General features: G+C 45.5%; 1 protein-coding gene across 1 annotated transcript in view; it reads left to right on the top strand.

Annotated features, from left to right (window-relative positions):
- CDK15 (cyclin dependent kinase 15) overlaps nt 1-16,825 on the top strand; it is a 504,364-nt gene that overhangs the window by 243,351 nt on the left and 244,188 nt on the right. Inside the window, exon 7 of the mRNA XM_069615506.1 lies at nt 6,028-6,151. Coding sequence (XP_069471607.1) covers nt 6,028-6,151 — 124 coding nt within the window. The remainder of the gene's footprint in view (nt 1-6,027; nt 6,152-16,825) is intronic.

The following is a 16,825-nucleotide window of genomic DNA, read 5'->3' on the forward strand; positions in this document are numbered from 1 at the left end:
TCTATGCCAAGAACCCGGAACACTTTCTCTCTTATACCCCAGAAGGGTCAACTCCCTCAGGCTCGAAGGATCCAATACCCCCAAGTAGGAAGTCCTGGGGTGAAGCACCAACTCAATATTCAGACTCCTTCTATATACAGCCCTATTCTCAATACCAGGAAGATCCATCCTTTGTTGAGGATCCAGACGTGGGCATGTTTGAAAAACAAACTGGGACAGGCTATTAAAAGAATGGAGGATAGCACATGGGCCAAGCAGAGCAACAGAGGATCAAATCCCGGCTAAAAAAAACAATTAAATAAAAATAAATAAATAAATTATATTGATCTTTTCAGAATAAACTGTATAGTCACCCGACAGTTGTAAAACAATTTGGGTGTCATCAGCATAATTAGTAAATAAAATATCCTTGCCATTCAGCAAATCAAACAGAGGTTTCATAAAAAGGTTAACCAGGGTGGGGAAGAGTCAGGAACCCTGTGGAACCCTTGCATAAAATCACACGGTGGAGCTGTCGGATTGTTGCTAAAACCGGTATTACCCAAATTGTTTGTTTACAATTGTTCGAATGAACAACTGACCGAATTTAAAGGGTCACAATTGACCTTTTCACAATTGACAGTATGTATGTGTATATATATATATATTTCTGAGGCTTGTGGAATCTGCTTAGATCACATGCTGTGCATAGGCCGACATCTAGTGGAAGCTGTGGAGTATAACAGTTTGTTTTTCGAAACTCGAAAATTGGGCGTCGACACAGGGCGTGCCAGTAATACTATCCCTAGTGTGACGTCCACTGTACCCATTATCCCTCACACGTCTAGGACCCTTAGATTGTTTTTTTCCGCCATGCTGGTCGGAAGCACTGAGCGGAGTTCCCTGACTTAGTCAGATTTTGCTAATATTGTTATATATTTCCCCGTTTATTCCACCTCTACGTCGAGTCTCCGAACATCGACACTCGACGCCGGATCAGAGAAAATTCAACCGTCGGACTACAGCGATGGATTTGGGCCTCAGAAGGCCTCTGGCCTCGGCCCGGGCCTCGGAAGTCCTCTGGACTCGGCCCTGCAAGTAGGGAGAGTGGAGGGTGGCACCTATACTACACTCTGATTAATATAGGTACATTACTTATATTCCTACACTCCCAGCCCGCTGCCATAGGGTGCGTATGGAGGGTACCCCCTTTCAATTTTGCCCCAAGTGCAACCGCAAGTATCGTTGGGTTGACAGACACGCCACGTGTAACCTCTGCTTGCCGAGGGACCACCCCGAAGACCCATAAGGACCGTTCGACAAAGCGTTGGGCCCACCACGCCAGCCGACAAGAGGCCATGGCCGCGGAGGGTGCCTTCAGCGATTGCAGCAATGCCGTACTTTCAGACGGCGAGGGCAATGTGGTGTCGATGGACAGCCAAGCGCAAGTCCCCGACCTCGGAAGGTTGTCTGGCAGGGCAGCTATGGGGAAGACCCCCGGCGACACGAGCGCTACCCACACCACTTCCAGCAAACAAAAGTCCAACCGAGACTCGATGCGCACGTCGAGTTCTCGGAAACAGGCACGTAGAGAACGGTCCACCGAGTCGGTGTCCTCTGGGCGTTCGCGTTCGAGATTGCCTCATGACACCAAGCAACCCTCCACTGTTGCTAAAAGTGCCTCGCTCCCCTTAGTGACTGAGGTTCGGTCGTCGGAGGACGACACCGACCTCTACCCCCAAGCCACACTCCAGGAGTCGGCGTCTGCAGGCAGCGGCAAGGCTGCTACCCCCGAATTTCGATGCCAGGCATCGAAAAGCTCTGATAGAGCCCAAAAGTCAGGGAAGCACTCTTCCACCCACGGGGAGGGGGGAAAACAACGAAGTAAGCAGTCCCAGCCTACTTCTACTCCTAAACTACATTCTACTCCACCTAAACAGACGGACAAGTCTCAGTCCCCTGTCCCTAAGGCCCCTGTTCAGGCCAGTAGGTCTAGCCAGGACAAATCTCAGTCTGTTGTCCCTAAGACCCCTGTCCAAACCAGTAGGTCTAGTCAGGATAGAACAGGGAAAGCACTCCAGGAAAGAGTTAATCCCAGTTCAAGGGATGGTCCAGTGATGACATAGACAGAGGGATGTCAAGGATGTCATCATTGGCAGATTTCTATGCCAAGAACCCGGAACACTTTCTCTCTTATACCCCAGAAGGGTCAACTCCCTCAGGCTCGAAGGATCCAATACCCCCAAGTAGGAAGTCCTGGGGTGAAGCACCAACTCAATAGTCAGACCCCTTCTATATACAGCCCTATTCTCAATACCAGGAAGATCCATCCTTTGTTGAGGATCCAGACGTGGGCATGTTTGAAAAACAAACTGGGACAGGCTATTATGGGGATGATGAGGACCAAGAGGAGGAGGAGGAAGAGGACGACCCAGATACATACAGGGTAGATTCCCCGGTAGAGAAAGAACCTGCGGTTACCGACTCCCCTGTCGGCAACCAACATCTCCTGAATGAGGTCCTGTCCAGAGCGGCACAGCACTTCCACATTGACACCCAGGGTGCTCAGGAAGAGAGGGACTTTGCAGAGGAGTTAGTGGGAGAAAGGAGACCTGTTGCCCAGGCCACCCTATCCTTAAGTCAATGCAAAGGAGGATAGACCCTTCCCTTGTTAACCCCAATCTCACTAGGGCAGTAAACCCCAGAATTGAAAAGCTTTTCAGGGCAGCCCAATCTGACCCACTATACATAAGGGGACATCTCAAACCGGACTCCCTGGTTGCTACAAACACCCGTAAGAGGGCGGGAGCACCCTTGCCATTGTCCGAAGCTCCTCCCGACAAGGAGAGCAAGAAGGTTTATGGCTTGGGCAGGAAAGTAGCCTCCACTTCTGCCTACAAGGCAAGGATTGCAAACTCCTCCACCCTGCTGGCTAGTTACAACTGCCACCAATGGGAAGAAGTCACAGCTCTCATAGACTCTGCCCCAGAACCCTTAAAAAGCCAATTGGCACGAGTTTCGGCAGAGGGGAGAGCCGTGTCAGGTTGCATTTTAAAATCAACCTTTGATGCCACGGATAAAGCTGGCAGATTAATTGCTGAGAGCACGGTCATCAAGAGGCATGCTTGGCTACGGCAGTCTGGTTTCAAGGCCGAGACCCAAGCATCACTGATAGATAAGCCGGTGGAGCCGGATCTATTGTTTGGAAAGGCGGTCGAGGATGCACTCAAGAATGCCAAGGACAAGTACGAGACACTCAAGTCCCTAGGGCAACTAACCAACAAACCCCCTAACCAGAGAGGGAATGGCAATTTTCGTCGGCCTCGCGGACAAAACTCCCAAAGAGGCTCAATCTATTCCCAGGGCCAGGGTACTACATGGAACACTAACCAGCAGTCTACCCAGAGTTATGGCAGGGGTAACAAAAGAGGTCGTGGTAGGGGTAGAGGCAGTCCCAATAAAGGAGGGGGCACGCCTCCACCAAAACAGTGACGCTCCGTTCAGGGTCCCTTTTCACGCATCCCCAGGAGGGGGACGCATTTCCATCTTCACCCAAGCTTGGGAAGGGATCACATCAGACAGATGTCCGCAGGATACTGCATAGAACTCCTAGAGCGTCCCCGAAACCACCCTCCACGACAAAGAATACACTCCTTAGACCACCAGAAGATCCTACTCGAAGAGATTGAAATTCTTCTCGCAAAGGACGCGATAGAACTCGTCCCGGGACACCAGGTAAACAAGGGTATTTATTCAACTTACTTCCTTGTGCCAAAAAAAGATTTGACAATGCACCCAGTATTGGATTTACGGCCTGCAAACAAGTATGTCAAGCCCCAAAAATTCCACATGACTACTCTACAAGAGGTAATTCCCCTCCTAAAAAAGGGGGATTACATGACAACATTGGATATGAAAGATGCCTATTTTCATATTTTCATGTTCCCAGCGCACAGAGAATATCTGCGCTTCAAGGTGGACAGTCAGCACTACCAGTTCAAGGTACTGCCCTTTGGGATAGCCTCGGTTCCAAGGGTATTCACCAAGGTACTGGCGGTGGCGGCGGCACACCTACGCAGGGAGGCAATCCCAGTGTACCCTTATCTGGACGACTGGCTCATCCCGGGGGAGACCCCTGTAATTTGCAGGACAAACATTCAAAGAACTATCGACCTCCTCTTCGAATTGGGCTTCTCCCATAAACGAGAAAAAATCAAGTCTGGTGCCCAGCACCTCCAAGCAGTTCCTAGGAGCTGTTCTAAATACTCAAGAGGGGTTGGCTTTTCCTTCAGAGGAAAGAATTCGGAATATACTACTGCAAATTCCGCAATATCAAACTGGTCGCCAGATAACAGTACGCAAAGCAATGCGTTTGCTGGGCATGATGGCGGCATGTATTTACCTGGTCCCCCACGCGCGCCTGCGCATGCATCCCATGCAAGAATGGTTGGCGAAACTGTGGTCTCAGGCAAGTGGTCAGTGGGACGATCTAGTGGTCGTTTCGCCAACACTTGTACAAAGGCTCCACTGGTGGACAAGAGACAATCTATCCAAGGGGAAACCCTTTTACGATCCCGAGATACAGGCGATAGTCACGACGGATGCATTCCTGACAGGATGGGGAGCTCACCATCTCCACCACACAGCTCAGGGCCTCTGGTCTCACACAGTGGCCAAGAAGCACATCAACCTGCTAGAGCTTCTGGCAGTTTTCAGAGCACTTCAAGCGTTCAAGCCCCACCTACTGAACCTGTCGGTGCAGATCCGGACGGACAGCACTACAGCCATGTTCTACCTGAACAAGCAAGGAGGGACTCGGTCGCCAAATCTGTCCAGACTTGCCCAGAAAATGTGGATATGGGCACTCAGACGGAACATCTTTCTGTCATCTCAACATGTTCCAGGGGATCTCAATTCTCTAGCGGACACTTTGAGCAGAGATCCCCTTCCGGAGGAACACAAATGGTGTCTACACAGAGATATCGTAGAAGATCTCTTCTCTCAGTGGGGTTTCCCCACTATAGACCTATTTGCCACAAGCGAAAACAGACAGTGCCCAGGATTCGCATCCAGGTTTCCCCAACCAGACATGTTGCATGACACAGTGTTCTTACGCACATGGAACAAAATCGGTGAAAATTTTAGGCAGTGTTATAAGAGGCTTTCAAAGTAACGATGAGGCAAATGCATGTCAATACGGTGCAGTTTTCGTAAGTAATTTATGCAGGAGATTGTGGACATGGAAAAAGTACTAGAGACGATGGACAGGCAGATAGTGCCTCACAGAAATGAGCTAACACACAAGAGGAGCAAATTAATGGGGCTATACGATAGGCTGGAGAACTATGTTTCTAAACAATACATCATCTGACAACACAACGATGGCCACTGAGGACCTGGGAAAAATAGCTTGACACAAGACTAGAAATGACATCAGAGTTTAATGTCGAAACTTGGCTTGATGGGCCTGGTATTAGTCAAAAGACATGTTGCGCGGGGTCGGAAGCAATCTCCACCTTCAAATTTGGTAGATGGGAACAGGGACCTTCAGCAATGGGCAGAGGCGTGACGTGACCTCAGAATTCGGAAAAAGGAACGTAGCGAGGGAGAAACAATATATTGATTATAGGACAAAGTTCTGGACAAGAGAGATTATGCATCTGACTTATACCCACCCTGAATGTGAGCATACAGTGATGAAATCATGTAGAGGTTAGCTGTTGATGATATTAGTATAAGGCAGTGCCCCCTAGCGGAATGTTCGAAGCACAACCTAGTTTGTGTTTAGTAACCTTGTGGTATCATCATGTAGTAGAACTGGGATGTTGAGATGGTCATGGCCGTGCCAGAGCGATGAAATGTGATATCCGTAGTCTGTACTTGCAAGCAAATGTTTAATATTTGTTTCATTCAATATGTTTTTGTGTTATTGGATCCTGAACATGCCAGTGCATTTGGCAAAATTATAAATAAATACAATTACATTTGTTTTTATTTGACTGCCTGACAGGGACACACGTGTTCAATGTCTTTGCTTGCCTTGACCAGCTCTTCATGTTCCAGCTGCTGCGCGGTTTGGCCTACATCCACCATCAGCAGGTTCTGCACCGGGACCTGAAACCTCAAAACCTGCTCATTAGTTACTTGGGAGAACTCAAGCTTGCTGACTTTGGTAAGAAACTTGCTGAACTCTGCCATGTAGCTTAGGTTTATGGGTGATTCCGTAGACTCGCACTGAGAGTAAGGTGTTTATCAACAGTATTGAGGGCACATTGGGGATCACACAAAAGTGCAGGATCTAGGTACATAGTCGCTGATGTGTATGCAACTAATTATGATGTGGTGAGTCCAATTTACTGTGAAAGACCCATTGTAGCAAATCAGTTTTTCAAGTTCCAATGGGTCCAAAATGGTCTCTTACAGCTCGGAGTGTCACGGGCACACCATCATCCTAAAACTATGCAGTCTATAAACCAGTTCTTCTACAATTGTCAGTGAGTGTCACCCCAGCACTCCTCCATTGAGAGAAATCTAGTCCTTCCTCTTGGTTTACAACATGATCTGTTATTTACACACAGGCAAACGCGCGTGCGTGCGTGCGCGCAAACACACACACACACATAAAAACACATTTCAGACTAACTTCTCATGAGGAGGTTCCTGAACGTAGCCAGCTGTATCATGATATGGAGGATTCGGCTTTTAAATTTTGTGGAAGGAATATGAAAATATAGCGGCACGCAATTGTAAATAATGCAATTTTGCTGAAATAAATTAGGCATTCATAGCTGTTAGACTCACAGAATGCCATCTGTAGCCCTTATTCCGCTCTCCTGATTGGAAACAAGTTCTAAGAGGGTGACTTCCACTGAGGTCCTTAGAGAGAGAGCCATGCAGAGGCCAGGACTGTGATCATCTGAACCTCTCAAACCCATAACTGGTTGCCTTTCAGATTTATTGAATTGAGTGGGCAGATGGGTGGCATAATGACATTAGCTCAGTTTGGCAGTGTTTCTGAATGTTTGTGAGGCGTTTAAAAGCTTAAACGTCGGCATTTTTGGTTGAGAGTTTAAACATCACTGCAAATGGATGGTGTGGTTAGCGGCATGTTGCTGTGTTCTGGAGTTTTGCTGCTTCCTGAGAAGTTGCTGGTTGTAATCGCTGATGGAGAACTTTCTGATTAATAATAGAGGCGTTCCTGAGTCTGACTACTAACAGAGACTTTTCTGGCACTGAATGCTTGTCCAGATGTTCCTGAGCCTGACTACTAGTGCAGCCATTTCCGACTGCATCTCCTGGTGGAAACCTTCTGAACACTGACTGCTAGTGGAGATGTGTCTAATTACTAACATTGACCTATGTTTGACTACTAACAGAGGCTTTACTGACACTAGTTTAGAGGTTCCTAAGTCTGACTACTAGTGCAACCATTTCTGAATGCATCTCCTTGTGCAAACCTTCTAAAAATTGACTGCTAGCGGAGACGTTTCTGATTACTAACGGAGACGTCTGACTACTAACAGAGACTTTCCTGACACTCAATGCTAGTCAAGATGTCCCTGAGTTTGACTGCCTGTGCAGCCATTTCTGACTGCAACTCCTTGTGGACAGTTTCTGAACACTGACTGCTAGTGGAAATGTTTCGGATTACTAACATAGACCTATGTCTGATTACTAACAGACTTTCCTGACACTCAATGCTAATCGAGATGTTACTGAGTCTGACTACTAGCGCGGCCATTTCTGACTGCAACTCCTTGTGGAAATCTTCTGAACACTGACTGCTAGTGGAGACGTTTCTGATTACTAACAGAGATGCCTGTCTGCTAACAGAGACTTTCCTGACACCCAATGCTAGTCCAGATGTCACTGATTCTGACTGCCGGTGCAGCCATTTCCGACTGCAAATACCTGTGGACAACTTCTGAACACCGACTGCTAGTGGAGATGTTTCTGATTACTAACATAGACCCATGTCTGATTACTAACAGAGACTTTCCTAACACTCAATGCTAGTCTAGATGTTCCTGAGTCTGACTACTAGCGCAGCCATTTCTGACTGCAACTCCTTGTGGAAATCTTCTGTACACTGACTGCTAGTGGAGACGTTTCTGATCACTAACAGAGATGCCTGACTGCTAACAGAGACTTTACTGACACTCAATGCTAGTCTAGATGTCCCTGATTCTGACTGCCGGTGCAGCCATTTCTGACTGCAACTACCTGTGGACAGCTTCTGAACACCGACTGCTAGCGGAGATGTTTCTGATTACTAAAATAGACCTTTCTCTGATTACTAACAAAGACTTTCCTGACACTCAATGCTAGTCTAGATGTTCCTGAGTCTGACTACTAGCACGGCCATTTCTGACTGCAACTCCTTGTGGAAACTTTCTGAACACTGACTGCTAGTGAAGACGTTTCTGATCACTAACGAGATGCCTGACTGCTAACAGAGACTTTACTGACACTCAATACTAGTCTAGATGTCCCTGATTCTGACTGCCGGTGCAGCCATTTCTGACTGCAACTACCTGTGGACAGCTTTTGAACACTGACTGCTAGTGGAGATGTTTCTGATTACAAACATAGACCCATGTCTGATTACTAACAGAGACTTTCCTAACACTCAATGCTAGTCTAGATGTTCCTGAGTCTCACTACTAGCGCAGCCATTTCTGACTGCAACTCCTTGTGGAAATCTTCTGAACACCGACTGCTAGTGGAGACGTTTCTGATCACTAACAGAGATGCCTGACTGCTAACAGAGACTTTACTGACACTCAATGCTAGTCTAGATGTCCCTGATTCTGACTGCCGGTGCAGCCATTTCTGACTGCAACTACCTGTGGACAGCTTCTGAACACCGACTGCTAGCGGAGATGTTTCTGATTACTAAAATAGACCTTTGTCTGATTACTAACAGAGACTTTCCTGACACTCAATGCTAGTCTAAATGTTCCTGAGTCTGACTACTAGCGTGGCCATTTCTGACTGCAACTCCTTGTGGAAACTTTCTGAACACTGACTGCTAGTGGAGACGTTTCTGATCACTAACAGAGATGCCTGACTGCTAACAGAGACTTTACTGACACTCAATGGTAGTCTAGATGTCCCTTATTCTAACTGCCGGTGCAGCCATTTCTGACTGCAACTACCTGTGGACAGCTTCTGAACACCGACTGCTAGCGGAGATGTTTCTGATTACTAAAATAGACCTTTCTCTGATTACTAACAAAGACTTTCCTGACACTCAATGCTAGTCTAGATGTTCCTGAGTCTGACTACTAGCACGGCCATTTCTGACTGCAACTCCTTGTGGAAACTTTCTGAACACTGACTGCTAGTGAAGACGTTTCTGATCACTAACGAGATGCCTGACTGCTAACAGAGACTTTACTGACACTCAATGCTAGTCTAGATGTCCCTGATTCTGACTGCCGGTGCAGCCATTTCTGACTGCAACTACCTGTGGACAGCTTTTGAACACTGACTGCTAGTGGAGATGTTTCTGATTACAAACATAGACCCATGTCTGATTACTAACAGAGACTTTCCTAACACTCAATGCTAGTCTAGATGTTCCTGAGTCTCACTACTAGCGCAGCCATTTCTGACTGCAACTCCTTGTGGAAATCTTCTGAACACCGACTGCTAGTGGAGACGTTTCTGATCACTAACAGAGATGCCTGACTGCTAACAGAGACTTTACTGACACTCAATGCTAGTCTAGATGTCCCTGATTCTGACTGCCGGTGCAGCCATTTCTGACTGCAACTACCTGTGGGGTATAATAATGGGTACTCCCAAATTTTTTGTTATCGGGGGGTCAAGTCTGTAAACAGGGAGGATAAAGGGGAGAAAAGAAACAGAGTAACAGACTGACTACCCCTCTCTCTAAGGTCTGACGACACAACAGGTGCAGGTGCTAGGAGACTGGTGTGTGAATCAACAGCAGTAACCTTGAGGGAGAGACAGTTTTTAAACAGAACCGTGACAAATATATATAAAAATAAATCTCTTTAATAGGTACTGATAAAAGAATTTTTGTAGAAAAATATATACTGATGGGCTTTGTCATATCTCACTCATACCATTCATATCAGTGCAATCATTCTGTGACAATTGGGTGCGGCAATTAACAATTTCCTCGGACATATTAGTTGTTGTTAATATGTATAACAATTAGAAAAAACACAATTGAATTTTCTATAGGTCGACATATGTTTCGGCCCCTTTCAATAGTCCCATCGTTGTTCACGGTGGTCTAAATGGTTAGTGTTGGGCCATCTTCAGGACAGTGATGATTTACTAAAAGCTTAGCGTCTTCACCCTTTTTCCGTATGAAAAGCCAAATCTAAAAACATAAATTAAACAGAAATTACAATGTGTAGCGGTCTGGTCTCTTATAGATGGTCTCAAGGTGATGGCTTGATAGCTATGCCAAAGAAACTGCACCTACCTGTGGCCGAAAAAATGGTTGTGGACCACGGAGATGAAATTGTAGGGTATCTTCTATATTCCCCTAATCTATAACCTTGACAAATGGAGAATAGAAAACAAGGTAAATTACTGCCTTGTATATAAATTGTAGCACTCCACCCACTGTCAAAGGGGTACTTGTAAGTTTGCTCTGCAATGCCATTTGTAAACGTAATGTCCAGTAGTTAGTGAGTGCTACAATTTATATACAAGGCAGTAATTTACCTTGTTTTCTATTCTCCATTTGTCAAGGTTATAGATTAGGGGAATATAGAAGATACCCTACAATTTCATCTCCGTGGTCCACAACCATTTTTTCGGCCACAGGTAGGTGCAGTTTCTTTGGCATAGCTATCAAGCCATCACCTTGAGACCATCTATAAGAGACCAGACCGCTACACATTGTAATTTCTGTTTAATTTATGTTTTTAGATTTGGCTTTTCATACGGAAAAAGGGTGAAGACGCTAAGCTTTTAGTAAATCATCACTGTCCTGAAGATGGCCCAACACTAACCATTTAGACCACCGTGAACAACGATGGGACTATTGAAAGGGGCCGAAACATATGTCGACCTATAGAAAATTCAATTGTGTTTTTTCTAATTGTTATACATATTAACAACAACTAATATGTCCGAGGAAATTGTTAATTGCCGCACCCAATTGTCACAGAATGATTGCACTGATATGAATGGTATGAGTGAGATATGACAAAGCCCATCAGTATATATTTTTCTACAAAAATTCTTTTATCAGTACCTATTAAAGAGATTTATTTTTATATATATTTGTCACGGTTCTGTTTAAAAACTGTCTCTCCCTCAAGGTTACTGCTGTTGATTCACACACCAGTCTCCTAGCACCTGCACCTGTTGTGTCGTCAGACCTTAGAGAGAGGGGTAGTCAGTCTGTTACTCTGTTTCTTTTCTGCAACTACCTGTGGACAGCTTCTGAACACCGACTGCTAGCGGAGATGTTTCTGATTACTAAAATAGACCTTTGTCTGATTACTAACAGAGACTTTCCTGACACTCAATGCTAGTCTAAATGTTCCTGAGTCTGACTACTAGCGTGGCCATTTCTGACTGCAACTCCTTGTGGAAACTTTCTGAACACTGACTGCTAGTGGAGACGTTTCTGATCACTAACAGAGATGCCTGACTGCTAACAGAGACTTTACTGACACTCAATGGTAGTCTAGATGTCCCTTGTTCTAACTGCCGGTGCAGCCATTTCTGACTGCAACTACCTGTGGACAGCTTCTGAACACCGACTGCTAGCGGAGATGTTTCTGATTACTAAAATAGACCTTTCTCTGATTACTAACAGAGACTTTCCTGACACTCAATGCTAGTCTAGATGTTCCTGAGTCTGACTACTAGCGCGGCCATTTCTGACTGCAACTCCTTGTGGAAACTTTCTGAACACTGACTGCTAGTGGAGACGTTTCTGATCACTAACGAGATGCCTGACTGCTAACAGAGACTTTACTGACACTCAATGCTAGTCTAGATGTCCCTGATTCTGACTGCCGGTGCAGCCATTTCTGACTGCAACTACCTGTGGACAGCTTTTGAACACTGACTGCTAGTGGAGATGTTTCTGATTACTAACATAGACCCATGTCTGATTACTAACAGAGACTTTCCTAACACTCAATGCTAGTCTAGATGTTCCTGAGTCTGACTACTAGCACAGCCATTTCTGATTGCAACTCCTTGTGGAAATCTTCTGAACACCGACTGCTAGTGGAGACGTTTCTGATCACTAACAGAGATGCCTGACTGCTAACAGAGACTTTACTGACACTCAATGCTAGTCTAGATGTCCCTGATTCTGACTGCCGGTGCAGCCATTTCTGACTGCAACTACCTGTGGACAGCTTCTGAACACCGACTGCTAGCAGAGATGTTTCTGATTACTAAAATAGACCTTTGTCTGATTACTAACAGAGACTTTCCTGACACTCAATGCTAGTCTAAATGTTCCTGAGTCTGACTACTAGCGCGGCCATTTCTGACTGCAACTCCTTGTGGAAACTTTCTGAACACTGACTGCTAGTGGAGACGTTTCCGATCACTAACAGAGATGCCTGACTGCTAACAGAGACTTTACTGACACTCAATGGTAGTCTAGATGTCCTTGATTCTAACTGCCGGTGCAGCCATTTCTGACTGCAACTACCTGTGGACAGCTTCTGAACACCGACTGCTAGTGGAGATGTTTCTGATTGCTAACATAGACCCATGTCTGATTGCTAACAGAAACTTTCCTAACACTCAATGCTAGTCTAGATGTTCCTGAGTCTGACTAGTAGCGCAGCCATTTCTGACTGCAACTCCTTGTGGAAACTTTCTGAACACTGACTGCTAGTGGAGCCGTTTCTGATCACTAACAGAGATGCCTGACTGCTAACAGAGACTTTACTGACACTCAATGCTAGTCTAGATGTCCCTGATTCTGACTGCCGGTGCAGCCATTTCTGACTGCAACTACCTGTGGACAGCTTCTGAACACCGACTGCTAGCGGAGATGTTTCTGATTACTGAAATAGACCTTTGTCTGATTACTAACAGAGACTTTCCTGACACTCAATGCTAGTCTAGATGTTCCTGAGTCTGACTACTAGCGCGGCCATTTCTGACTGCAACTCCTTGTGGAAACTTTCTGAACACTGACTGCTAGTGGAGACGTTTCTGATCACTAACAGAGATGCCTGACTGCTAACAGAGACTTTACTGACACTCAATGCTAGTCTAGATGTCCCTGATTCTGAATGCCGGTGCAGCCATTTCTGACTGCAACTACCTGTGGACAGCTTCTGAACACCGACTGCTAGTGGAGATGTTTCTGATTACTAACATAGACCCATGTCTGATTACTAACAGAGACTTTCCTAACACTCAATGCTAGTCTAGATGTTCCTGAGTCTGACTACTAGTGCAGCCATTTCTGACTGCAACTCCTTGTGGAAATCTTCTGAACACTGACTGCTAGTGGAGACGTTTCTGATCACTAACAGAGATGCCTGGCTGCTAACAGAGACTTTACTGGCACTCAATGCTACTCTAGATGTCCCTGATTCTGACTGCCGGTGCAGCCATTTCTGACTGCAACTACCTGTGGACAGCTTCTGAACACCGACTGCTAGCGGAGATGTTTCTGATTACTAAAATAGACCTTTGTCTGATTACTAACATAGACTTTCCTGACACTCAATGCTAGTCTAGATGTTCCTGAGTCTGACTACTAGTGCGGCCAGTTCTGACTGCAACTCCTTGTGGAAACTTTCTGAACACTGACTGCTAGAGGACACCTTCCTGAATCTGACTCATCATGGAGAAAGGTTAGTGTAGCAGGGAGAGTGAGGATGAGGCCTGGCAAATGTGATAACCCCACACAAGGTCAAAGTCCTACTAATCCTGAGAAGTTGGATCACCCAAGGATTGCACGGTAGTGTATTCGGACTAGCCTATAAGGCAATAGGCCCATGGGCGAACTAAAACTGCAAAATTCTGGTGTGGGCCAGTTTATTGGGTCAAAGTGGGCCACTTTTTTGGGCCACTTTATGCGCCCAGATTCCCCACAGTTCGGTATACTTTATAAATCAATAAAACAAACAAACAGTGTGGGCCAGTTTCACAAGTTATTTCACTACGCGGCTAGAAGATTTGACCAGTGTTGCTGAGTAAATAGTATTCAAACAGTGTCACAAAAGGAATGAATTGCCATTTGCAACTGTGAAATGATATGATATGATAGTTTATTTATATAGCGCCTATACACAATGTGTTTCAAAGCACTTCAAGACAAGGGAGGGAACAAGGGAAAATACAGCGACATTCTTACAGGCCATGAACAGTAAGGATGTGAAATTAACTATCATACTCAACCTGACCACATTTCAGATAGTGCATGAGCTAAGCCATTGATAAGGAAGGGAGGGGGAGAGTGGGAAGGAAATGGAAACAGACAGGCGACTACCGTACTAGGCCTGACGACATTTCTGGTAGAGCCAGAGGAAAACAAAAGGTGAGGGAGAGGGGTGCAGAAAGGTAGGGGAGGAACAAAGCAAGCAACTATCGTACTAGGCCTGACAACGTTTCAGATAGTGCTGGAGGGAGGGGGGGACAGTAAGGGGATGGGGGAGCGACAGACGAGGTTGCTATCATACTAGGTCGAGGGACAATTCTGATAGAGTAAGTGCATAGATAAAGTAAGGGGAGGAGGGGAGGAGATAGGAAAAGGGAGAGGGGGTATAGAACAGAGAGTAAGCAGTCAAAAAGAGTGGAAACGCAAGAGGGGAGAGCCAATACAATTGCAGAAGTCAGTAGTAACACATAATGTTGCAAGTCTGGATACAAGATGAAGATGGAACAGCATGATTCAGGGCCCCCATGAGTACAAGATGCAAAGGAAATCCAGCATGAGAGTCGAGAAAGGGTGACGAACCGTGAATCAATGAAGTCCATAAAAGTCAAATCCAGCATTGGCTACAAGATGGTGATGGTGAAACCAGAATGTATCAGGACAGACTCCTGTGGGCCACTTTTTCGTAGGTGCCCGAGACAATTTTATGGCCCAGTCCGACCCTAAGTGCAGGCAAGACAGAGTAAAGAAGGAAGGTATACAAGGGTTGAAACCAAATGTGCCCTAAATGCAAAGAAAGGCATTTAGCTGCTATAAACAAATCATGCTGTGCACATATATTAAATGGAGCACTGGGCAGGAAATGCACAACGCAAGTTAGACGCTGGTCTATCTACTTTAGAATTTGGAAGTTGAATTGAAAGGAATAGGCCCTGAAGGGAGCATGCCAGCTTTTCTGTAGTTTTGTCTTAACAAAACCAGAAGAAAACCTTAACACAGCACACTAAGCTCACAAGAGGCTGTGTGAAACCCCACAGTTGTTCTTAAACAGGACTTTGGCCCGACAATGCACACTGGCACTCTTGGGAATGTCCCAACCCATAGATCAAGCTATGGTGAATATAAACAACCTATTCTAATGGCTGCTGCAGCAGGCCTACTTAAGTGTGTACTAAATGAAGCAAAAAAGCATTGGCAAATACAACAGTTTGACTTTTGTCTGGGGATAGGCCAGGCACTGCGATAATGGTACTACCTAGACTTAAGATGGTAACCACTGCAAAAGGGTGTGAGTGCCAGGAAATATGAAAGCAATACTTGGCAAACACCTAATACCTATACACAACCCAAAATTGTTGACTTTGCCAACTGGGATGTCATTTGGGGGTGACAGGGGTAGCAACTGCGACCCCTAAGGTCTCCCTTGCTACCCCTAAAAAAAGAAATATAAAAATGTTTCCTTTTTGTAAAATTTAAATAAGAAAGAATAGGAATAACAAATAATTTGTCTTTCTGGAATTCTATTCAATAATTGCTAGACTCATTAAAGGTTTATTTCAGGCACACTTCAGGGGGTGAGTCACTGATTTAGTCTGTTCTTAAACACCTATACTAATCCTTTCTTCATTCTTCTGAAGTCGATAATTGAGTGCCAACACAGGTTGGGTGATATTGCATGTATATTTCTTTTATACAAAGCGCTTAAGCGTAAGTGCTATATAATAACATATTATCATTTGGCCATGAACATCTGCTTGCATTCACAGTAATTTGCTAATATGGGGCTATGCACACTGATCTTAACGATACACATGGTGATCCATTCTTGTATGACATGTATATCACATTATAGTGATATCGTAACATTTTTCGTAGTGTACTTAGGAACAGCGCTATGTGATGCAACTTCCTTTTTTGTCAAGGGCTGAAAGGTTGTGTTCCCTCACTTCCCATGATGTCACTTCGGGGTGTTGTCGAATGACATCACTTCCTGTGATGTCATCACGGATCAAGGGTCTTGTGATGTCACTTCCGCTACCCCTGGTATTTTGGTGAAATGACATCCCTGTTTGCCAATGCTTGTTTTTAAGAGGGCTTCAGTGCAAAGACATGCATACTGCTTATAAAGACTTGGTACGAGATGTGTATTACACCAGTAACATGTTTATAATGGTAATCAAGCCATTGGGCCTCATTACGAGTTTGGAGGTAGCCATGGTGCTATTAGCCCAATGGCTGCCTCCAAACCGGGCTCCATTACCGGGTTCCTGCAATGAGGAATAACCGGCTCATTCCGACATAGGAGGACCGGGTATTCCTGCTTGCAGGAACCATTCCCCATTCCGATTTGAGCCCCCATAGGGCTCAATTGGAATGGGGAGGGAGGTAACAACGGGCACATTACAAGGGTCCCATTGTTACCTCCCTCTTCCCCTCGCGGGACCCGGAAAAGACGTCTGGTTTTACCAGACGTCTGATCTGGGTCCCACAAGG

The sequence above is a fragment of the Ambystoma mexicanum genome, chromosome 9, assembly GCF_040938575.1.
Source record: "Ambystoma mexicanum isolate Mex_15411 chromosome 9, UKY_AmexF1_1, whole genome shotgun sequence".
In the NCBI taxonomy this organism is placed as follows: domain Eukaryota; kingdom Metazoa; phylum Chordata; class Amphibia; order Caudata; family Ambystomatidae; genus Ambystoma; species Ambystoma mexicanum.